This window comes from Bombus flavifrons, chromosome 2, assembly GCF_040668555.2.
Source record: "Bombus flavifrons isolate JBK064 chromosome 2, iyBomFlav1_principal, whole genome shotgun sequence".
Classification (NCBI taxonomy): Eukaryota; Metazoa; Arthropoda; class Insecta; order Hymenoptera; family Apidae; genus Bombus; species Bombus flavifrons.
In genome coordinates, this window is record NC_138443.1 from 6,880,701 (window position 1) to 6,906,723 (window position 26,023).

General features: G+C 39.2%; 1 protein-coding gene across 1 annotated transcript in view; it reads right to left on the reverse strand.

Annotated features, from left to right (window-relative positions):
• LOC138189827 (protein groucho) overlaps window positions 1-26,023 on the reverse strand; it is a 75,090-nt gene that overhangs the window by 2,641 nt on the left and 46,426 nt on the right. The window contains exons 6-10 of the mRNA XM_069132013.1: window positions 17,324-17,603; window positions 15,320-15,345; window positions 7,709-7,852; window positions 4,878-5,425; window positions 1,503-1,778 (exon numbers count right to left, since the gene is read on the reverse strand). Coding sequence (XP_068988114.1) covers window positions 1,503-1,778; window positions 4,878-5,425; window positions 7,709-7,852; window positions 15,320-15,345; window positions 17,324-17,603 — 1,274 coding nt within the window. The remainder of the gene's footprint in view (window positions 1-1,502; window positions 1,779-4,877; window positions 5,426-7,708; window positions 7,853-15,319; window positions 15,346-17,323; window positions 17,604-26,023) is intronic.

Genomic DNA, 26,023 nt, shown 5'->3' on the forward strand with positions numbered 1-26,023 from the left:
AAATCTTCTAATCTTTTAATTCCTTTGCTCAAAATTAGTCTTTAAATACTGTGCGTAAGGCAACTTTGCCAAAATGTGGCAACCAGACTCACCGTTGCCAACAAGCCGAAAATCACTTTACAACGAGTTCATTCGCACAAGTGTGAAAATCCGCGCGATTCGATCGATCGACAAACCAAATCCAGTCGAATATTCCGTATAAATAAAACGTTGTGTGACTGCAATTCATTCTGGAGATGAGGCGACGCGTCGCGAATTCCGCTCGTTTCGCTCGGTTTGACAGGGTTTTAAAAGTGGTAATCATTTTTACGCGGTGGACCGTGTCGAAATCGGGCGGACTGCAGCGGCCGTGATTAGCAACTGTGACCGATGGATCATAAAGTACCTTTTAATGCAGAAGAGGAGCGACGAAGGGGGGATGAGGTAGAGCATGCATTACCGGACGAAATGTATTAAATTTGCCGGTGGCTCGGGCGTACGTTCAAAAAACGCGGCCGGGCTTCAATTACCGGCAGCGTATCGCGAACATTAACAGTCATATACGAGCGCGATATTATACATGCGGCCATATTCCAACGTTAAAACGTGCATCCAGCGCGAAATGTATCGTGAAAACGTCGCGCTGTCCCGTTTGTTCTATGCAAACCCGACACTTCGCCGCGATTTTTCGACGTTCCGTGCAACGAATACATCGAATCTCATTATGTCGATGTTTCGTTCGCTCCTGGCCATCTTTTCCCCTCGTTCCCCTCTTGTACGCCGTTCCGATTGATTCGTTTGATTCTGTGCTGATTGCCGGCCTGCTTTTACGAAATAAAACGGTGTGGCTTGCATAATTTCGTTCGTGTTATTGTAAGAGCGTTTCCCAGGTGTTTGATCAAATTAATTCGCATCGCTGGTAGAATCTCGCAATTGTTTTATTAAAAAGAAATTGCTTCATTACGTTTTATAGATGTTTATTGCGTTGTTTGCGCGTGTGCTTCGCGTGATTTCTAAATCGATTCGAAGAAGATCTTCTGCAGTGCAATTAATAATATATAAATGATAGAATGCGTAAAGAATAGAACGTCATAACCGAGTCTGATATTGAAAGTAATTAAATTCCAAGCAAAAATATGTAGAAAGACGTGTATGTAACTAAATTACTTGTCGTTAATTCATAATGTATGAAAACGAAGGTTATAATGGAATTTGAAAATCGAGTAGTCACGTTAGAATATCCAATTCAATTAAGCAAGAATACCTATGATCGGTGGTGCTGAATTATTGACATTTCTACATTTACCTGACCAACGAAGTAGTAAGTACCGTTCTGTTCGTTACATAAAAGTTTTCATTTCAACTAACGCAACGTCATACTTTTCATAGTTCTAACATTAGAATGTTACATACGCGGAAAACATTTCTCCTCCTCTTAATATTAATTGTCAGCATAGGAGATAGGGACGATAAAATAATTAAAAAGAATAGAAGAAATCTAAAAATTTCAGAGAACCACTCACCTGATATAGTTGTCAGGTTGTAGACAATCGAGCTGGGAGACCGACTTGGTGCTTCCTGTACCGCCCTGGCCAATGTCCCAGACCTTGACGCATCCCTTGCCGCCAGTATACACATATTTGGTCGGATTCGAGATCGTGACAGCACACACGACCTCCCCGTGGCTGAGGGTATTAATTTGCCGCGCATGACGTGGTATCCCTTGTCCGCTGAGCGCGTCCGGTGGGAAGGGCACCGGCTGCATCTGGCCCTCGCTCGACACGTGGAAGCTGTACGCGCTGAAACATCCAGAAAAATGCGACTCGTGCGGTGAACACGCGTCTGTCAACCATCCATTCGCTGTTCCGCTCGCTGACACGTTCGACGCGACCCACGTTCGGGCAACGATCGTTCAACGAAATTGGAGAAGTTAATCGAGAGACAGGATTTTGCCTGATTTTGGTCATCAGACTGACTTTCTTTTTTACTTCTTTTTTTTTTATTTCTGTCGCTCTCTGTTTTTGGGAAACTGGTAGGTGGATTTAAACTACGGGCGCTAACACGAGCGGAACGATTGGGAAGGGATGACTTTTTTCGTAGGAATAGCGCGTAATATTTTGTAGAATTTAATGGAACGACTGAGGAATTTAGTTAACACTGCACGGGCAAACTGAGTGAAAGTGTAATTTGGATGTGACAAAGGGCGTGAAATTGAGGGAAAATGATTTTTTTTCTCCATAGGAAGGTTTTATAGAATTTAATAGGTCGGTTGAGAAATTCGATTAATTAACATCGAATAGGCAAAGTGGTCTAAGTGGAAAACCTAGTTTTCTTATTTTTTCAGGTTTTCAACAAAATTTAGAAAAATTCTCCAACGCTGATCAACGTTTAAATTTCGTTATACAATAGTTTGTTAAATCGAGTGTTTGAATTTTCGATAGCGTGAATCGTCGATAGCGATAAAAATTCTTTTGTAAGAATTTCTGGTCTTAACTTTGCCTATGGAGGATTAATTAACGACTTGTTTAATAAAATTAGGATGTAGTTTTAGGATATTCTTGTGGTATTTTTAGACTACGAAAGAGGCTGATCCTTTCAGTATTTCTCATAATGAAATATTTTGAAAATAGAGAATTTATAGAAAGAAGAAAGGACACCGAAAAATATCGTCTTTCTCGCGTTTATCTACGCATCTTATCCGCCTAAAATGCATTAATGCGTTTCATAAATAGGATGTGTACACACTAATTGCACAGAAATCTCGCATTCCATCAATCTTTATTTTGAGCATTAATCATACTGCACTGGCATCTGCATTTTAAAATAAAAATATCGATAACGCGTCGTATTTTAACCGTCCGTGGCTACAATAAACAATAGCATTGGTGAATCTTCGTAGCTAACAAAGCCGTAGATAACGAGCCCCGGGTGGCAAACAGACCGAATATCAAACAACGTTAACAAAAACCGTATTATATGGATGTTCGATTTTTCATTAAAAAATATAAAGCGTATATTTTTATTGCTTACCAAGAATCGTTAGTATCGTTCCATATAATTTTTTTTTTTTACAAAAAGAGAAATGGGAAATCGTAAATGGAAAATTGTATATTGGAAAGTTCCACTTTCTACGTAGGTAATTTCGAATGGTTTATTGATTGAGAGATTATTATCGTCACGGCGAGTAATTGTGTCAAATACATATTCCCCCTTAATAATCCTCGATTTAAGGCTTCAGAACATTTAATCCAATTATCTTATCGCGGAACGTTCTGTCGAATTTTTATAATCTGCTTCGGAAAGCAAACAGCTTCGTGTCGCTCAGCCTTCGCCTATTCCAGATTCGTTTTCGAAACTGCTTATATACCTTACATCATCGTGTATCGTTAAATTTACCACTATCTCGTGGTATTAGCTATAAGATAAACGCGACACATTGTTATTCGTTTCATACTTTTATCGGTTTAAATAATGAGATTTGACTTTAGGCAGTCTGGTCTAAATACGTTGTTGAAAATAATTAAAAGGATTTTTCTGCTATTTTGATCTTTCTACCGACCATTATCAATTGGATTGTACCTGTAAAATTAATCTTTATCACAGTATCGTATGTAATACGAATTAATCTACGGAGCCTAAAAGACTTCTTCGTACGATCCATGTAATATTATAGAATCTTTCGATAGAATCTTCCATAACGTGAATAATGGTGCGTGGATTAGGTTACGAGTATTTTTTTATTACAATTTAAATACGATTGAGTTATAGTAGGAAAAAAAGGATATTGTATATATATAAAATTTGAAGTTATTTGAAAAATATATCACGCATGATACGTTATAAAATATTTATGGAAACATTGGTTGACAAAACGCGCAGTTGGTATTGGGGAAAAAACATTAAATGGTCAGGTGCTCGGGTGTTAAGAACTGAATGCATTGTTGCAGGAAAATGTTTTGAAAAGTATGAGCTACGTGTGGAATAAAAGAGAAACAATTTTCATGATTCATTTTTTATATTTCAAAAATATCATCTTTCGAAAACACCGACGAAATATTTCTAAGCGTGTAATTATTTACATTAATTAGTGCATATTACGTTCTATGTAAAAATTAATATTAAAGATCGGCGAGAATTTAATTGGTCGCAAATATTGGCATTGACAATTCCGACATTAGTTCTCAGCAGTGTCTACTAATTCTGAGAACTAACTTAAAGTAGAACTCCATTTATCCGAACTTGTTGAGAAATAAAAAACAGTTCATGTAAGTAGAGTTCGTACAATAAGGGTTTACCAATTCTTCTCGCTACTTACTATTTTTCATTTACATAATAGTAGTTCACGTTCAGATCGGTCATCATTCAATCGTCAGGAATTCAGATAATCCAGCGCTGACTAAAATTTCGTTTCAATAAATAGTATTCAGATCAATGGAATTCTACTGTACTAAAAAAAACTAACAACGTTCACCAACTTAACCCTTTCGCTGCTACTGTCTTTAATTAATTGCAAAAAATCTATCGTAAACATAACGTTACTCGTAACAAACACGCTTCTGACTTTGAAAGAAGAAATGCTTGATCAACGCGAAAATTAATAATCACAGATAGAACAGTCATTCTAGCAGCGAGTGCGTTAAATTTACGAACTTCGCGATTAGACGGCGGATTTTTATCCGATATTCGTCTTTCATAGAAAATGAATACAATATGCATACAATATGCAAAAGTATGTAAAACCTTGGAAATACGTTTTTCTTTTTAATATCTAACAGACAAGACCAATTTTCCTTTAACTTCAAATTTCTTTAATCGTATTCATGAAAATAGAAATTTGCATAAGAATCCGCAATCTGCTCACGATAATAGGAATATAGAAACTGCATATGTCTACTTACGGTTTGCCTCCGGGTACTCCAACGGATCCCATGGGAGCTCTCATGGCAACATGGGGATCGTAGAGCTGTTGAAGCGAAGGTGGTGCTCTAGGCGCCACGTAGCCGTTATAACCACCCATCATGTCGACATGAGGATGCTGTCCAGCTGGTGCCAGATGGTGAGGCGGTGGGCCGGGAGCGTAATGTGGCGGATACGCGCTTGGTACACCGGGAGGCGGTGGTCCCTGAAGTAGCTTCGCCGATCCCGATGGTTTCAAACTGCCACCGATCGCCGAGCCTGAGGTCGGTGTCAAAGGCTTCGAGATCGGTGTCGTTGGTTTCTCTCGTTCCTCCATTTTCTTGGCCGACGGTGTACTCGCATTGCTGCTCGTTCCACTTCTTGGTGAATGTGGAGGTACATCTTTCTTTGTCTGAACTCCGGCACCTATCGGTGTTACTTTGTCCAGACCGTTCTCTCGGGGTGACGTAGTACCGTTTACAACCGGACTCGTTGGTCCCTCGCTGGCATCGTCCACCACCAGGTCCTGATCGCTTTTCTCGCCGTCACTCTGCAGAGATGCGATAGTCGATAGGTTATTTTGACATTCGTTATGTTCTTACACGTGGCTAGGTATAGTTAAAAGTTACACAGGGTGTTCAAAAATATGTGTTGAAGACTTTAAGTGTGTTTATACTGTAGTACACATGCTCAGCAACCGCTTGTTTATAATTCGCACGGCACCCCTCCCCTAGGCCCCTCGTCCACGATACTACAATACTATAGTGCATTCTTTGCTCTTTTGGATCAAAAAAATCGACACTGATCCTGCGATCGATTCTTTCCACGTAAAATCAATTTCTATCATTTACGAATGTTCCAGTTTCTTCGTTGAATGTAAACAAACGAATTGATTCAGGAATGCGTCGATTCAAGTTTATCAACAGAAAATTGCTACTATTATCAACGAGCATTGTTTCATAGACGCGAAACGAAGTAAAAATCTTCCTTGTGCAGCAAATGTTCCATGTTTTCATCTCATTGCAATGAGATGCTCACATCTACTCGAGCACTAACGTACTTGATTATAATTTATTGGATGGTTCTATTGAGTTCAATCTCTGTGTTTACGTTCAACGAAGAAATTCACTCACAGTATCGTCGTTCATCGAATGTTCGTAAATAATAAAAATCGGTTTTGCGTCAAAAGGGTCGATTGTAGGATTTATGTTGATTGGACACTTTTTGCTGCTCTTGCTAAGCAATATAAAGTCTCGTACCTTTTTTTTAACATCTTGTACATATTATCGGCCAAGTTCTTAACTGTTCTAACACTATTTTTCAAAGAAATCAATTCATATAAAAAATGCGGATTCGTGATAATACGATGAAAATTCTACTTAGAGAACGACAACAAATATTCGTTTCTTTCAAATCCTAACTCCACACTGTAGTGTCAAACTTCATAAACTTTAAACTTAGTTTCCTCAGTTTGCAAAAAGTAACGGAGATAGAACGGTTAAGAACTGAAACGATGATCGATTGCCTATAGAGTGTTGTAGAAATGAGATTAAAATTTAGTATAGCAAAGGGTGAAGTTTCTCGCTAGTTAAGTCAAAGGCAGTATTGATAGTTATTACGCATTTTCATTTTACATGTGTACACGTACATAGTTGTTTTTGCCCTAACACAGAGCTAAGATCGAGTCCAATTTAAACACGATACGTATCATATCAATTGAAAAATATGGTCGATATAAAATTCGATATAACATCGAAAGGATAAACTTTCAAGGCCTGTACCTATCAATACGATATTTTTTATTCCTCTTGTTGAATGCTATAAACTCGTAATATAATTGAATTGTTTCTATAATACCTTACTGCATATAATGGTATTATATATAAATTTACTCAAATTCAGAAGATCCTCAAAATATAATTTGCTGATTTTCTAAAATCGCTCTAACGTAATTTGTGACGTCTGAATGATTCATGCTAGCCGGGGAATTTAAGATGACGCGGTTTTTCGTTTTATCGAAAGACTCGCTGAAAGTTTGTTGTTCACGCTGAAGTGTGTTTGAGCTTGCACGGTTTGTATCTAAGTTACATATTGGCGGAGTTAATCGGTGTTATCTTGTTTGAAGTTTCAATCACGGTTCAACGTTTCCTTCGTGCCCTATTAGCATTGGAATTATAACGGTACCTGATGCCAATTTCATCAATGTCGCTAATTAATTCGTAGCCTTATAATCGTTTGACAAATGAATCAATCAAAAGCAGATACTTGATCGATTATCGCGATAGATAAGGAATCTCGAACGTTTATCATCAATGTCTGCAATGAAAAGCATTGTATATATAAAGTCACAAGTTTTCATTCATACAAAATCAACGTCGTGATGCAAAAACAGACATATTTTATCTTAAATAATTTATTCGTCAGATAAATATAAATAATATATAGGAATCGTGATTCTGATTTTGTTCGTTTAATAGCATTTCATTTTTCTTGTTTACTTACATTTTCCCAGTTGAAAATTATATCGATCGTACGTATAACGTGATTTATTAAAATTTCGAGGAAAGATCTTAACATAACGATTAATATTAACTGCTTTATTTGAACACGTAGAGGTAATCTACAGTTTCAACAAATCTTTTTGATGTACGCTCTATCCTATGTATATCTTTCATTTCTCGACCCCATTTCTCACTCCGACTCCATTTCCCTGAGAATCACAATTTTCTAAAGAAACACCAGCAAAACTGGGTCGAAAATGAAGCGAGAATGGTCGCGAGATTACGAAGACCAACAAGCTTAGCAAGAACAATAATACAGTGCAAACACTTACATGACCGATGTCCTTGTCCTGCTCCTTCTTCATCTTCTTGATGTGCATGGGATGGTCATGGTGATTCTGAGAATGATGGGAATGATGCGTTTCCTGCGGTGTGCGTGGACGACTGTATTTATCACCGGGCGATATCGAGCTCCTCTGTAACGTGACGAAAATTACGGCTCTCGTGATGCGTACTCACTACTCACGCTCGTTTCAAATAACGCGCTATAAAATGACGCGAGAGATCGTCACCGATAATCGCGTTTCGATCGTATCTCTTGAATTTGAGGAAAAAGAAGAAAAAAGAAAAGAAATACGTTTCCAAGTGACGTTTCGATCATAGACAATTTTTACACGTTATGTGTATCGTGCAAATAAATTTTGATATCACATTATCGTTTTAAATTAGACACGATTGTCATCGATTGCGTCGAGAAAATTTCAAACTAATTTGAAAATGTACGTAAAAGCTACAAGATATTTAGAGCAAATAGACATAATTCGAAGAGATTATAAAAGCGTTTAAACATATTGAATAACTTATTTCAAAAATTAGTATAATTAGCGTAAGTAGTTGTCTTAGGTATATAAGTGTTAACCCCGGAAGTTTTATAAGGAAATAATCTGTTCTAATAGAATAAAATGGATCATACATAATTCAATAAAATTCTATAAAACAAAGAATGTTTTGCATCTATTATTTCCTTATAAAACGAAAGAAGCTTTTGGGACAACCTAATATTAAAGATGTATGGTCCCACCGAATATCGTGGCTCATTAACACAACGCACATTTGTTTCTTTAAATACTTTTATCACCTCTGCGAGATATATAGGATCCAACCGTATAACGTGTAAAAACAGACACAAAGTGAATCCATGTGGAAAAATAAGAAAAAGATATAGAATAAATTTGTGCATTCTCGGCTTAATTTTCCAGAGAATCAAGTTTGAAAATTTATCAAGTATAACTATATTCATATTATTCATATAGATATATATATCAAGTATCATCTATATTTGCACTAAATATTTTCTGACTTCCATGTACATTTTCAAGTACGTTTGAAACTTTTATCGCTATAATAACGATAATCCTATCTCGTTACGGTGCCCATGAAATGTTAAAATTGTTCCATATAAAACACATAATATACTTATAGAATATTTATATAACATAATATTATATATTATTACATTACATAATGTTACATATTATATAACGTTCAAACACTTACAGCTACTATGTGTCACAAAATTCGATACCTTGAGCAACTACATATTATGAAATCGATTTAACGTATAGAAATGATGTTGGAGATGACGACAATGAACGAAGAGATACGATTTTCTATCCGAGCAGAAGTATACGTTTACAGAGCCGTTAATCTCTGGTTAAATAACAGACAACCGGCATAGACTGAAACAACGGATTACCCACGTGTTTCCTGCGGTTCGATCAACGTGACAAAACCGTAATTACCCGCGTCGACGGTTATTATCAATTGTCACGCGACCGTTCGCGATAATCGATTTCGACTTTCCACCCGTGACAGCCGAACGACGAGCTTCGATACGTAGATTTCGGGAGGGAGGAGGGCAGTTTACGTTACGGTGAATAAAATCTCTATATCCGCGAGACGGAATTGCGTTCGAGAGATTCTCGGTGATTTTGATATGCGCAATATAATTTAACGATATTTCAACGGGATGGTATAACACGTTTTGCGTGTTTTTCTACCGTGGAAAATAGATCCCTCGATGCTTTTTACATACAAATTTGCGATACTTGTCTGCGAATTTGTAATTATACTCGATAACTTTGAAGGTCGTTATAATTTCGATAACATAAAAAATGTAAAGAAGCTAATGTTATGAAAATAAACCGTTATACGTTCAAGCGTAATTTAAAGTTAAAGAAAAAAGAGAAAAGAAGAAGAAAGGCACGTGTCTTCACAAACGTTACAGGAGTTCTTAACTGTCCGTTAAAAACTCGTTTAATTGCAAATGGAATACTTTTCCACATTAACAATCCGTAACTAAAAGAATCAAGACTAATTCACTGGAACTTAAACAAACAGATCCATGTATGTACTTAAACAAACTTCTGTCTGGCCCGGTTACCATTCGAAATTTCTACATGTCGAACGGACGGTGGTAACTGAAAACCAAGTGCAAACCGCCGAACCTTCGTCCCCAATTCCCGCTAACAATCACCGTTCCAACGTAACAAAACTTCATCCTGTCTAATTCCCGTCGAGCCAATTTTCTCACACGTAACCTTCGAATTCATTCCCACAGAAATGCCGTTGGCGGCACGCGACGCGTCCACATTATATTCCGCATAGCCGTCCAGTTTGTAACGAAGCTTAATAGAATTCGAGGCTGGCCATGAACACGCTAAAATCCATGGAAAAGGGAAAAGCACGGCTGGGAGACGGGCCATGAATAGCACACGCGCGGCTCCAAACAGAATTAAAAGAAGCACGATACCGCGATACAGGCAGAAGGAAGGCAGAGGTACAATAAAAAAAAAACACGCAAAAAAGGGAAGATAAAGGGGGGAAAAAAGGGAACGAAGGGAAAAAAATGGAAGACGATGGTTTGGGAAGAGGTTGATAATGATTATAGAGTCGGCGCGATGGAAGAGAGAATAGGACGAGGAGACACACACGAGGGAGCGCGCAGCAAGGACGAAAGAACCAGAGAAAACTGCCCGAGGATGGGTCGAATAAGGAGAGAGGAAAATAGAATGGCGAGAGGCAGAATGAGAGGGCGTCGATGGGCGTTTCGCGGTCCCGCGATGATTACAGGCTCGGCAAACCTATAATACACGCTGCTATCTCCCCTTTCCCTCTCCTTCTTTATGGGTGCTCTGCTCTTTCCATTATTTTTCTTGTTTCTCTGTCTCTCTCCTTCCCTTGCTTCTTTCTTTTTCCTTTCTTCGACGCGTCCCTCTCTATTCATCTCGACTCCTTCTTCTTCTTCTTCTTCTTCTACCTCTGCACGTTCCATGGGGTCTGGTTCGGGACCATTCTCGCAAGAAGAAGGATCGTTACTTGCATTTTCTACGGGCAAACCGTGCCTCTTCCTTCCCTACGGCTACGACTTCGGAAAGAAAAGTTTCTGCACCGAAGAAAGAGAAAGAGAAAGAAAGATTGTGGGCCGACCCCCGGCACGCGGACTTTATCCCCTAAGCTCGATACAATCGAGAACTAGTATTCGTCTGTAATTACTTTTGTAACTTTAATGCTATTCCTTCTCGAACGGTCGGGTATATCTTTCTCCTCTTGTTCCCGAGCGCGGATTCGTTCCGTTTCTCGCTCGATTTACACCGACCGGTCCCTCTTTGTTTCGTGCCTTCGCAACGAATAGCCAGTTTCGTAAGACAAATATAATAGCCTCTTCTGCTATTATATCCTGCATTTTGACTTTATGTTATCAGATTCTAATCAGATTCTAATGTATTTAAATATTCCAAGTATGTAATAACAATGATTATAAATCACTAAATAAAATTATAAATATGAAAGAGTATATATAAATATGTATAAGTATAAAAAGTAGGTTATAAAAATTGTAGACGTAAAAGATAGATACATTATGATGAAGGTAATATAGATATGTGTACTCGGTAGGAGCCAACATTGATTTTACCGAATGCGTCTAAGTATTATAATTTGAAAAAAGATGAAGGAACTGGCAGGAGTTGGTTATCACTAATGTTAATAGACGAGTTACTTTTTTTTAGATCGCAATGGCTCTCAGAAAAGTGCGATTTCACTTGTGCAAATGCATGTTGAAAGTGTAGAGTGCAACGTATTACAAGTAATGTACAGGTTCAAATGTATTTGAATACGCCTGTACTGTTTGCTAATTTTATTCAGAATCATTTATTTGTTGTCTTACTTGAAAGAACATGGAAGAACATCAATGTCTTATTGCTACACTAAACTCGAAGTTCTCGCATCAAGTACTAAAGTGTTGGATGATATTTGCGTATGTAATTCGACACAGTTTCGCGTACGTAAGAGCTATACTTCTAGAACTTTGCGTGTTAAGGAAATATGTAGATAAACTTCAATTCTGTGATACAGTTTCCTTACTATTAGAGTATATTCCGTTCCCTACGGTTTTACGAAACAAGCTGTTTTTACCAACTTGATTATTCAAAAAAGTGGAATAATTAGAAGACCTGAGACCGAAACCTCGAGGAAAAGTTCTTCGTCTAAAATCTTTTCATTTCACGATCATTTGCGAATAACGTTTCTTGCACCGTGTTCAGTGACAAACAAGAAGAATAGAAAAGGAAACATCGCTTTAACCTTTTCCATTTCGAAATAAAACTCTCGATGTAAAACAGCTGTATGCTACAAAAGTACATTGAAATTACCAACTATGTTGCAAAACGTTTCAAAGCGTAGCGTACCACGTAACCACCAACTAACCTACTAATATTCTTCTCTAACCATTTCCGTTCGGAAAGAATTTTTCTAAAAGTAAACACGATAGAATCGGAAAGCTCGGCAAGCTGAAAAATTTCCTTGGTCCGCGTTGGTTGAAACTGCAGTCCAACGAACCAAAACGCGGGAACGAGTGAAGTCGAAAGGCAAAGAGCACACGCTCTTTTCTTAGTAGCCGCGGTTAGGTATTTTTCATGCAGGCCTCTTTCCCGTCCACCACTTTATACCACTCGCGCGTTCGTCGAAAACATAATTGCGCGTACAGTGGGTGCTCGTAAGCGAAGTACGTCGAAGCACTCGTTGTACCCTTCACGCGCACGGAAAGTTACACGCGTGTAATGTAGCTGTAATACATGGCAAAAGGAGAGGAAATCAGAGAGAGAGAGAGAGAGAGAGAGAGATTGAGGAGGTCACGTTGCGAGTGCTCGTACGTCGAGTACGTTGTAGGTGCGTATACATGCCGCGTGTTCATGCTGCAACCCCGAGATTAGAAATATGTAGTTGTCTCGAGTGCATCATTTACGTCATCGAAGAAAATTCCGTAAAGTGGGACTCCATTTATCTAGACTTTATTTATTGGAATGAAGTTTTGCGTTTAATACTGTCGCAGATAACATTACTACGTACGGCTAGTATTGTTTGAAGCTTCGGAGAAACGAAATGAAATTTTAGTTAACACATTGACTGCCACGTCGAAATCACATGTTTCGATCAGGACGCCATGGGAGTATTTTTATTATTCAAATGGTAAAATAATAATAAATTGATGATGTAAGACAACATTTTTCCCCAATGGACCGTTTATCTTATAGGTGTTCACGGATGACCACCGTGGCGCCTTGCTAACATTTATAACAAGGCTTCGTTTATTTCAACAAACCATTCGCATTCGTTATTTCGTCGTAAGCAAAACGTGCAGAATATATTGTTGAAACGTGTAGAAGATATTCGTAAACAGTATTTGCTCATTCTATATATAATAGTAAAGTATGTGCACACTTCTAACTTCAATTATATGATTATAAAGCAGCATTTACGATTATTTTCTAAGGTGTGTTTATAATAATATTCGTAGATTACCTTTCAAAGATATGGATGCAAACACAGTGCACCGTTAGATGCAAGATTTGTTCTCTTTTTTTTATCGATGTTCTAATAAAAATGTTTAATTGTTCAATGGGGTACTTTTTATTTCAAAGTATCTTCTATTTATCGGTTATATTCAAAATGTCCTAATTGTCAATTTTCATACAATTTTTACAATTGTAAGAAGTTCAAACACTCCGGTCACAAATGACCACCGTGATGTCACAGGAAAAACCGTGCCCGGTCATATATGACCAACGTGGTAGTCAAAGTGTTAATTGCACGATTAAATGGATTTTTGTCAATCGAATCTATTTATCTGAACGTGAACTGACATTATGTGGATAAAATAAAGTAGTTAGTGAGGAAAATTGGAAAACTTTTATTGTATAAACTACTTGTCATGCAACGAATCTAGATGTATCGGTAAATTTCAAATATTTTAACGTGGCTTAATTAAATTAAAAAATGTCAGGGAGGATATTAAAAATTGAGATATTATATTATATTAGTAACGGTATAAGAACAGTTGCAAAACATCATAAACAATATGTACAGGTTTCGTAGAAGCCAATAAACACCATTAGCGATGACTGAACTTCGTTCTTATTGTTTTGTATTATCTTTCTATATCAGATTTGATTCACCTCCTTGAGAGATACAATTGTCTACGAAAGATTAGCTAAAATACGCTCCTTGAGATAAAATGAGTCAGAGAGGAATTATTGTTTCTTCAATAATATTATTAAACGTTCAAGAAGCCAAGAAGTAACATTCACTTACTAAATATCAAATTCTTTATTACGTCTTTACTTTTTCAAACATTGTTATACCTCTTTTCGTAGCAACCTTAGTTTATATTTTTACTTCGCAGGAATTTTAATTTTTCGTCTGCGATTGTATCCGAAAAAAAAAGGAAAAAGAAAATAGACAGTTTTAAGGAAAAACTATACACATATACGAACCTGTTAGTACATAAAATCAAAAATATTTATTGTTACAGTGGACGAAACGTGATATTTTTAAACGTGACTTTAAATTATTGTTAAATGTTATTGTTAATTCCTATCCATCCAAAAAGTGACGTCGATTTATTACATATCACCGATGGAGAGACGAACTTCTTTCCACGCTGAATGCACGCACATCGCGCGTCATAAATTCAATAACAGAGACGCGGATGTTGAAGCAATTTTAATCGTTGAAAATACAGAGACGATTTTTGTCGTTCGTTCGATTCGTTTCAATTGGATTTATTTATCTACGTCATTAAATCCTTTGGAAATTTCAGACGGAAACAGCGGCGAGAACGGATAAGCGGTAAAAAATGCCCATCCGTTCGCATATTTATTTATTTATGCGATAGATCGTACGTAGAAGTTCGACGGATAATCCGATTGTTAACTCGACATTTCGATAAATGATTTGTCTGCGTTTCAGTGGAGAAATATTTACCGGAGCGAAAATATGGGTCCGTAAATCTCGGCGCATATTATTGTTTCATCCGCGATAAAACAGCGACACTGACATAATTTCATTTGCGTAGTAAACCTTAATTACGACACATGAAAAATAAAGCGCGGCTCGTCCCTTTCTCCATCCCTTCCCCTCATTTACTTCTCTCTCTCTTTACATTTCTCACTTCCCAAACACACGCTCTCTGCATCTCTGACGCTCGAAAATTCTAACAAAAAGCGCCACGTCGCCGCCACTTCAACGTCCATTAATAATTTAATTCGAAACGGCGACGTTATCGTTGAGCGTGATTTCTGCGCCGGTACACGCGTCAACCGTCCCGTAAATTACTCGTTAAAAGCAACGAAAGAAAAACTAAATGCACTCCAACCGAATATAAAAGTACGCGAAACGAAAGAGCAAAATTTCATTAACGGCGAGTTTCTCGTACAAAAATTCTCGAATCACTCGAGAAATTCGTCTATATAACTCGTAAATAATTGTTCGCTCGCTCGAAAGACAAAGAGAGAGATAAAGTAAAAAAGTAGCGATAATGGCGAGTACAGAAGAAAGCGAGGGAAATATAGAAAAAACAATAGAACAAAATATTTTCTACTCACGTGTCTTTCCTCGGTCGAGCTGAGACCTGTAACGAGACAAATGCAAACAATCGTCAGTCAAAAGCCGTGCGTTTTCAATGGGAAGAGGGGCGAGAAAAAAAAATCATTTTCATGCATGGGGTGAAATGGGAGGACGATTTAGGGGTGGACAGGGGCAGGTGAAAAAAACTGTCGAAATCCCGGCCACCGCGCGTCGATAAAATGTTAATAACGTGCCCATAAAAAAGAGACAGCAGGGGTGTGAGTCGAAACAGGGGGGGGGAGACTAGCCTGTTCTCTCTCTCTCTCTCTCTCTATATATATATATATATATATATATATCTATATCTATGTGTGTGTTAGATACGTATGCGATGTGGCATAGCGTGGCGTGGATAGTAGAAGCGCGAGAGGCGCCCGTATAAATGATCTTCATGCATATTTATGCGCTTTTCGCTCAAAACCGCCGGTGTCCGCTAACAGGGTGACGCAAACACGCTCACCCCTCGCCTCGAAAGCGGATACCCGAAAAGCGCTTTGAAAATTTCCAGTTGAGCGAGCCGAGCCGCACGCTCGCGCCACGTCGGCTACATATTCTTTTTTTTCTCTCCCTCACCCCCGTATACCCTTTCCCCCGCTGTCGACTGTCCCGTGGTCCAGAGTGCTCCCGACCACCCATTTTCGATAGCGCATACATATACATATATACAGACCAATATACACAGGACACGTACATATACACACATAGGCTACAGTCGGTCGACTGGCCCTCTCTTCCCTTTTTTCCTTTTTTTTTTTTTTTTTTTTTATTCAGGGTATCGCAAAAGCGGGATCAAACGGATGATGGTGACAAAAAGAGAAAAAACCTCGCGGTGGGTCTGGACCGTTTGCAGCATGGAACTCGCTCGCTCGCTCGTTGTTGCGCATGCGCGCGTGCTGGTGTGATTCGTTATATCGGGGCGCAGCGCCACTCGAACGTGACCAAAGGCCGGAATTTCGTTAATTTCTTTTCCCGCCGTGCTGCCCACAGAGGTGGCAATTAAAATCGTGTGAAAGGGCGGAAGGTATGCGTATAACGAGTATTCCGGGGTTTTACGATTCTCGTGGAGAGAGCCGCGGCGAGGAATTCGATCGTGAAGGGGAGCGTGTGGCGCGGAGGGGTGCGCACCCGCCGCGCGGCGGCCTTCTGTGGTTTTTTGGAATTGCTGCGAGGGAGAAGGGAATGTAATGCGTCGTAAAAGGAAGCGCGGAAATTAACTGGCGCTAATTTGATTCCAGGCACCGACGTTAAAATGGGTTTTGATGCCTCGGACCGTAAGTTCTTTTTCAGATTCCAGGCTACCAAGTACAATATATAGTGTTGTAATTTTGATGGAATTCTTTTTCTAATAATTTACAAATGAATATAGCATATGATTTCATACGTATTATGCCGTAATTAACCTTTCTACCTACTGGTTTGCTGATGTGTCGGAGCTGAGATACGTTTTCGTCGATGATACACGCGTGTTGATTTTCTTTGGCGAAAATACGCGGTTTATTTGATCGTTCCGTTCCATCAGAAGCATATTTTATGAGTAACGTACGTCGAGGAATCATTATCTTTATCGGTATTTTTGTTGACTTTTCTAGCTAAATGAACGAGGCTTTGTACCATCGAACAGTAGATTTCTCCTTAGTTTCTCTTGTTTTATTAGTATTAACTCCGTTACTCCGATATTTCTCTTATTTTCCACGAGAAATCACGATAATATTTGCCTCCGAGCTCAGAAGAGTACTATTTTCGTTTATTTAATGGTTCTATTTTCCATATCAAAATACCATATATCCAAATTAAAAATAGAAAAGAATCTACCGTAATATATTCAACGTTAAATTATACAAGAAATCCTTTTTTTATTTTTTCTTACAACAAAATTAACGATAAAAATAGAAAATCGCTTAGGACTATCAAAGGGTTAAAATCCTTAGAAGCTAATGGGAATTTTGTATTCTTTGATCGAAAAGAGAAGCAACAATACTTACCGCCATTGCTTTTTAAATCATCGGGTTGACCACGATGTAATTCCGTTTTACTCAACATCGACAATGGATGAGCCGCTGTTGTGCCTGGTGCTGTGGCAGCAGCCGGCGTTAAGCCAAGGCCAAGAAGAGCCGCGGAGGCGGAAGTTGGCACCGGAAGTCCAGCAGCTGGTCCTAGTCCCGGAAGTCCGGGTAGTCCTGGATGAGCACCTATCGCCGTCCCCGGTGGCAATTGTTGAGCATGCATTTGCTGCAGCAGTCTTGATATGTCAGGTCTCTGTTGCTAAAACACAGAAAAAACAGTTATCACCGTGGTTCAATTTTCATATATAACAACATTATTTTATTGATCGAATTAATTAATCTTTCGTTATAAAGGAAATAATTTTGTGCAAAGAAAACAACGATCGAATACACGTAGTATTATTGTGTAATTGATTTCTTTAATACTATAGGAATAGTATTATATTAATATTGTCTGTATTTAAATTTTGATTGCGTTTCATCTATCGTAACACTATTGGTTTATTTAAGAACAAAGGAGTTAAATATAAAAATTGAATTCTTCATATGTTTCAGATATTCGACATTCTATATATACCATTATCGGTATTTATGTAAATTCATACTTTTATGAATACAAAGAAAAAGATAGAAACTATACAGAAATGTGTGTTTCGTTTATTAGATATATTAGAATAGGTTCTTTCTCTATCCGACATATTTTTAAATATTACATTGCATTCTGTGTATTTATCGCCTTCGAATCTTTCATAAAATGCATAAAACTTCGCCACCGATAATAATCACCGATAACTCGAACCACAGAAGTACGTCCCCTGTGGACGTTTCCTTAGATGACACCATCCATCGGCGTCAGGATGAAATGTCATCGCTGAGAAAATCCAAGCTGACGTTATACGCCCCGAGTAAGGGGTGAAAACGAATCCGTGTTCGAGAACCCTTGCAGACCAGTGGCGATGGCCACGGTGTCCCAAGAGCTACTCCATAAGAGGCAACGAGAAATAGAGGGAGAGAAGGTGAATCAACGAACACAAGAGCGGACAGACCGGTGAAGAGCAAACGGGAAGACGAAAAAAGAAAGTCTGCACGAAGAAGACAGAGAACAAGTTGTCGAGGGCAGGGGAAATCCAATGTTAGATCAAGAGGGGATAACAGAGGCCGGTAAACTCGTTACGTGTGCGAATCATGCTTATCGTGGATTTCACTTAGGTATTTAGGGATCGACCGAGAGGAACAAAGAAGAGTAGAAGGGGAGAGAAAGTAACACACGATTCTCGTAGAACGAGGGTCGTGGTCGCACCGACGAGGGTGGATTATGCGAAATAACCCCTCTCGGGCTACGCGCCGATTGTGTGCGATAGTTATTTTCCTGGACTGTCGCTGAATGGGCCAAAAGGGACGGCGAGGGGTCGCGGCTTGGCGTGTGTGTATACAGCTTGTATGGTCTTCCCGCAGCACAGTTTACCCCCTAGGGTCGTATTTGCACCGCCCTACGCACGTGTACCTACTCCACGGATGTAGCTTGCAATTTGCCTTGCGGCCACTCGACTTCCGGCGAGGGGCTTTTGACGCGCAACAACTTTTTCTATGCTGTGAAGCCCGCTCGACGAACGACCAGGAAGGGGCCACGGGGATCGCGCCGCGAGACGGTGGAACGTTTGCAAGAGAAGGAAGGCCTCGTTGACGTTCATTTTTCAGGGATATCGATTTTTTCAAGAAACGCCCCGCTTTTTCGAGGTAGCCGTCGAGAGCTTTTATCGACGTGCACGGTAAACGGTCTGCGGCGTTTGATGTTTCGCGCGATATTTGCTGCGGAATTTCCCTTCTTTTTCTTCTTTTTTTCGAACGCTTTGTGGACATCGGTTAGTGAGCTTTGCAGTGGGAGTTTTAAACGTTTGGAAATATTAAGTCGGCGGTTAATACTAGATCGAGGATATTTGAGCGGCTTTATATTTTTGTGAACATAATTGAAAGAGTAGGACGTTTTTATACTACGTTTGCTTTATATGCAGAGTCAAATGTTGGATGTGTAAGTAAAGAGAAAGAGAGAGGATGAGGAAATGAGTAACGCAATTAAAATTGCGATAAAACAGAAGTAGAATAGAACAGTAATCGCGGAAGAGAGTTCAAGTTTTTAAACAAAGAGCGACCTCGATTAATGGTGCAACTATTTTAACAATTATGGACTATTTTGATCACTCGCAGATTACGTCTTCGTGCTGAAAAATTAATTCTATTTTAAATATGTTTACCCCGATAGGATATTTTAGCCGCAGCTAAAGCCATGTTTTTACGGAGAGAGACGAATGCGCGGAAGAGTTTATTTTTACAAGGAACATTCGAATACTGAATAATTTTATCGAATACCGAAGATAACCTTTCGCTTCGTCTAAATTTAACTCGACCACTTGAAAGCACGTTGCTTTCGAATGACAGAAATACGCGTCCACTGGACGTTATTATTATTGGGCAGATATTAAGACGCATTTTAAACGAATCTACCAAAAATATAACACTGATAACGTCGTTGGTACAGCTTAAATAATCGACTGATTTTATTAACGTTCATTTCATCGGAAGATTCGCAGCCACTGAATCACAACTTTCCACGTATGTTCGCCAGTTCCAAGAATATCATTTACATAAATTATCCTTTTTTATTTCGAATGCTACGCTATATCCATAATACTACCATTACCACCACGCCGTATCATCATTTTCCACTTTATACATAACAAAACGTATCGATTACCCCTGATCAAATGTCGACACCCCTGACCAAAATTTCCACCCCTATATCATCCATCAAACATACGTAAACGTCAGTTATAATATTTTCCCCATTTCACAAACCAATATCAATCGAAAAAAGAAAAAGAAAAGAAAAATAAATGTAAAAATACAAAGCACGGAAACAATTGTCGAACGAGCAATAGACACGCGATATTCAAAAGGCAACAGGCTTGAATTGTTCCGTAAATGTTCATTTTCCTGTATCCTGATTTCGATTTTTGTATAACAAAATATTCTATTTCTCTGATTTTAGAGCTATGCAACAAGAATAACTCAGTTTCCTATTGAAGAAGAAAAAGATATACTGTTTCTCAATACGATCTCAATGCAATGACGTGGCGCGAATAATAACTGATTTCGGTTTATAGCTCGACGATTCAATAAAAAGCATTCTAACTACCAAAGTTTCTAAATACTAACTCATCGTTAGTACGCAGCCGAAGAGTGGAGAAAGAATTTTAGATTAGAAAAATAGCTACTTCCAGTGCCGTCGGTTGAAGTCGATAAACATTACTACCACATTGATCTTCACCCTTTTGATAAGATTCTCATGTTGTTATTAAAAATCGTCCAAAGCGTCTCAAAGTTCCAATCCTTGTGCTTGTGACCGACGGTTTGACCTGATGGGGTGGGGTAAGAACCGATGTCCAAGCGGCGTTGTTCGCAACAAACACGTACATGTATAGCGAAAATCGGCGAGCATAGGCCACGTTGAGCGTGCACGAGCCCCCGACGGTATTCAATTCGTATTCGAAGCAACGCGAGAGAATCGACAGGGGGGGGAGACAGGGGGCGTCGTCGTTCGTGCAACGCGGCAAACGAAACGTAATAGTCCCAAACGAGGTTTAACGCGGCGTGAATAATACGCGGAAAGGGAAGCTACAGTACGAGGAGGGTTGGCTGGCCTGATGCCTGAGGGGAGGATCGGTCCGGCACCATCGCGCAGTGCCGGAGGTGCGACTCGTCCATACCTGTACGTTTAAATACGTGTCAGGGAATATCCTGTATGCGCCTGTACAAATGCATCCCCCTTGGCTGGCTGGTTGGCCGGCTGGCTGGATATCGTATCTGTCTGTGCGTGCAGGAAAGCGTGCGATACGCGCGTTCAAAGGTGCAAGAAGAAGAGGAAATGGGGAACGAAACGAGACAGGGTGAAACAGAGAGGTGCAATGGGATACAGCGGAGACAAGGAACGGTGGAAGCGAGATAGGAGAAACGGGGCAGGGAGAATTGCGTTCCAGCGTGCAGTGTTATTAAACGAAATATTGATTCAACCCCTGTTTACCGAGTAATACATATTCATGGGGGTTGGCGCTTATGTCTATTTGCCTCTGTCGTCCCTTCAGCCTTTGGCCCCTGCCGTTCTGCCCTGTCCGTTTCTGTCTCCCTTCTGCGTTCGTCGTTGCTTTCCACTACGCTTTCCTTTTGTATATTTATATGTATATGTGTGTACCTTACTCTATCTCGTTCGATTTATCTCTACCTTGTTTTCGCGTCTTTATTTAGCATGTTCCAACCCTACGACGATAGAACTGGAAACATTGGAACGTCTCCCCTTCGTAAGTACATCAGCATGCGCTAACCGCATGTGCGAACGAGAGGAGTGCATGTGCACGTGTAACGTTGCCGGCTTCACCTTGTATTAGCCACTGGCCGGCGCTGAGTGCACGCGCTGATTATGCGTCCCCACATGCCGATGACGCGTATTACGCAACTGCAGATTGCGGTTTGTGTCACGACCTCGATCCGACGATTTCTAGCGGTCAGGCCTGCGCTCGTTAAATCGAGGACGCCCCAACGAGAGCCTGATTCTGTCTGCGGTGATCGGACCAGATAACGTTTGATGGCTCTTTTTTATTTTTCTGGTGGGTTCGTCGGTTTTTATGGCAGACTTGTGGTAATGACGTAGTAAATTTCAATGGCAGAAGAAATCGGACGTCGAAATCAGAAACCAAAATCAACATTTTTCTTTTTTCTGTAGAAAAGAACTGGTATAATTAACAGCCGGCATTCGAATTTCTATGATGCTTCGTTACAAGCATTTCGACCGTCAAAAATTAATCTGGCCCATTCCGGTAAAGATACTTCGATCGCCGACAAATTTGATATCAGTCAGACGAAGTTCAATTAACTTTCTTTATCTACATATATCGTTTCATTCAGTCTTACGTCAAACACATCTCGCGATGAGACAAAACAAAAGAAAACGAAAGGGAAACAAACAAACATAATTTGATCAATTTTTATTGAACCGTGCAAAGTTGAATTAACTACTCCGATTAATAAACTTACTTAAATCCTATTAACACTTTGACTGACACGTTGGTCATATATGACGGTTTCTCCTGTGATCACGGTGGTCATTGGTGATCGGAACGATTGAACTTCTTACAATTGTAAAAATTGAATGAAAATTAACAGTTGGGGCATTTTGAATATAAGCGATAAATAGAAGATACCTTGAAATAAAAAGTGCCCCATTAAACAATTAAACATTTTTATTAGAACATCAATAAAAAAAAAAATGAGAATAAATCTTGCATCTAACGGTGCACTGTGTTAAAACATTTTAAACATAAATGTAGCTCATCAATACAATCTGGACAATAGGTGGTCACCTTTTTGGTCCGATTCTTAGCAATTTTTGATCTTAACTGTTTAACATTTTTTTTATAGCACTCTGCAAAATTTTCGAGTCAGGTACGCTTAACGAAACAATACATCGCGACCTTAAGATACCTACAGTTAAAGAAGAAATATCCCAATTTAATAATAGATATAACATAAGAATTAACAACCACCAAAACCCACTAGTTACTCAATTACTTGGCACGACGGATCAAATCCGCAGGTTAAAAAGACATTACTCTCTAGATTTAAACATTAGATTCAGCTAGAACCAAACATACGATAATCATTTATTATTTACGTTATAGTACCACGTCAGAATAATTTACTTATAATTCTCAATGAGAATTGATTGTAAACTACTTCCAAATAAAAAAAAGAAAAAAAAAGAGAGAAGGTACGCTTGCCCTTCTTTCTTCTGCATTTCGTGTCGCACAGTTAGAAGTGTGCACATACTTTACTATTATACACAGAATGAGCAAATACTGTTTATTAATATCTTCTACACGTTTCAACAATATATTCTGCACGTTTTGCTTACGACGAAATAACCAATGCGAATGGTTTGTTGAAATAAACGAAGTCTTGTTACAATATGTCGCTATCGACTGTTAGCAAGGCGCCACGGTGGTCATCTGTGACCACCAATAAGATAATACAAAAAATAAAATAAAATAGATACGATAAATAAAAAAAAAAAGAAAAAATCTTTTCTAAAGCTTAGTTTTCTTAGTCCTTGAAACCATTCAGTATCGTATAGCACTAAATCAATTTGAAGGGCCTCTCAGTCTTATAGTTTTCTAGGAACATGCCTTGCACAGATGCTGCAACGAGGTACAGACAGGTCAGTTTTCTGTAAATGAGTAAATACCCATAGACCCATGGCCTCGAAGCTCTTTCGTAAAGTAACGCTACCAGCCTGCGGATCTGGACTAGCGTAAACATTGTACTTATACTTAAACTTGCTTAAATATATTTTTCTATTATAAATACATCCATCCACGCATTTTCTCTCTCTCTCTCTCTTTCTCTCTCTCTCTCTCTCTCTCTCTCTCTCTCTCTCTCTCTCTCTATTACGAGATAAAACCTTAACAAAATGAAATATCATTAAATGCAACTAATAAATTTCTCCCATACCGTATATTATATCGTATCCTATTGTATTCGTTTATTGTATTGAGGCTTATGATTGTTACAATCTTTTCGTATGTATGGACACTCGTTACATTTCGTTTTATCTGAGTTTATTCCTTTTATGCTATTTATCTAGGTAGATCAATATCTTAATTTATTACACGTATTATTATACAGGGTGGGCAGAATAAAGAGCGATTTTGAAAAGCACGGGAATCGTATTGTGTCGATGGGAGAGAGTGGGGATGCTGTATCAATGGAGCGGTGGACCCCTCTTCAGCATCGCACGTATACTGCCAAAGCGTTTTATCAAAACGATGCTTTCCGCAACCATTTTAACATTCAGACCGATGTCGTCTGATTAAAAAATGGGTCGAGACTGAAAAATGGGTGGTTTGAAGAGACTTCGTCAACGACGAGAAAAACGCCTGGAAGACCAAAAACAGTGCGTACGCCCGAAAACATCATGTAAACAGCGTGTAAGAGTTGCGATCGAAAGAAGCCCGCGTTGTTTGGCTCGCCAGTGCACAGCGCTACATTTAGGATTTCCAATAGAACGAATAGATGAATTTTACACAATCATCATCCGTACGAAATCCAAATGGTTCAGGCTCTTAAAGGAACAGATAATGTGAACCGAAGACGGTTCCGTGAAGAATTTTTAAATTTAATTAATCAAGACATTAGAAATAATTTACGGATGAGTGGCGAGGCTCATTTCCAGACAGGAAGTGGTTCAAATTCCACTGGCAATGCCGCGGAATGTAACGAATAACTTGAGAGCCCGGCTGGAAGCATGTGTATGCTTAAGCGGACGTCATATTACCAGGGTTATTTTTAAAAATTAGTTACTTTTCCATTCTAATATTTATTTTTCTTTAATACTTTTTTACGTATTTGAAAGCGGTGAAAATAACATTTCGAAAAATTGATTGTTCCTTTTTACAGCTTTTTTAAAATCGCTCTTTATTCTGTCCTATCCTATACATCTTCTACGTGTCAGTCTTTGGTGTTTCGTTCCTGTTCCTCCTTTCTCTGTTCGTTCATGCGGAAAGCATCCAACTTTCTGCTTCCCTTCATGAAGTTTGCCAGTTGTCATATATGTTTCTCGGTTTGTTGTTACTATTTCTGCCCATTCCTTGCTTCTCAGTGCGATTGGTCTGATCTCTATATACAAATACATTGTGTAGTCGCTCAGTATATATTTCCGATTTTCTGCGTCTCTCATATCGCAATACAAATAAATCATCATTTCTTAAAAAGAATCCCTCGTACTGGGTTAGTTTTTCTGTTCGCCGTATATGATTACTAAATTTCCCTTTAGCCTGCGGTGTTTTTAACGCGCATGTAGCTGCGCACGTGCAGAAAGAGTAATTCAAGCGTGTCCGGGGCCACGAGGACCGTGCATTCGTTTAGGCGATCGGGAATTATTCAAGTCGTGCACGCGAGAACCGACACGGAACTCAATTATACGTGCCGCGGCGGTCGAATGCCAATTTCGCATTCGTCGACCCTGCTATCAACGGCATGCAGCCTATGAGTATGAGAAAAACGTTTCCCACCGGAAGTCTGTCGTACACGAGACGCGAAGAAAGGACTCGGCTTACCTACACCTCATTCCCTTTTCAGCTTGCACGAGTACACACGGTCGTGCGGTTAGATTCGGTGGACTATTATGTAAATTGAAGCTCGCTCGACAACGACGGACGTACGCGATCTTGGGTGGCGGGAGAAAAATTCTTTTTCTTCTTTTTTTTGAAGTGGAAACGCGTTTGCGACTCGTCCAGGTTAGGTAATGGATACGCAAGGGTGATTCACCCGACTTAACGACCTTAAATTACCCGCTCGCCGAATAAACGGCTGGTCGCGTGTAAAATTGTCTCGCGTTTTGCCTGCTGCGGTAGGTTTTTGCGTGTGCACCCATCTTTTTTTCGTCGCCAAAATATCGCAGATCATGTTGTGGCTTCTAAGTGCAACATGCGATACTTCGCTTTGAAGATACGGAAGATACGGTAGATATGAGAAAAGAGGTGTATGGAATGGGTTGAAACGATCATTCTGTGTACATGGGTTCTGGGTAGCTTGCCGATCTTTATGCATTTATAATGTGAAAGTACCAAATTG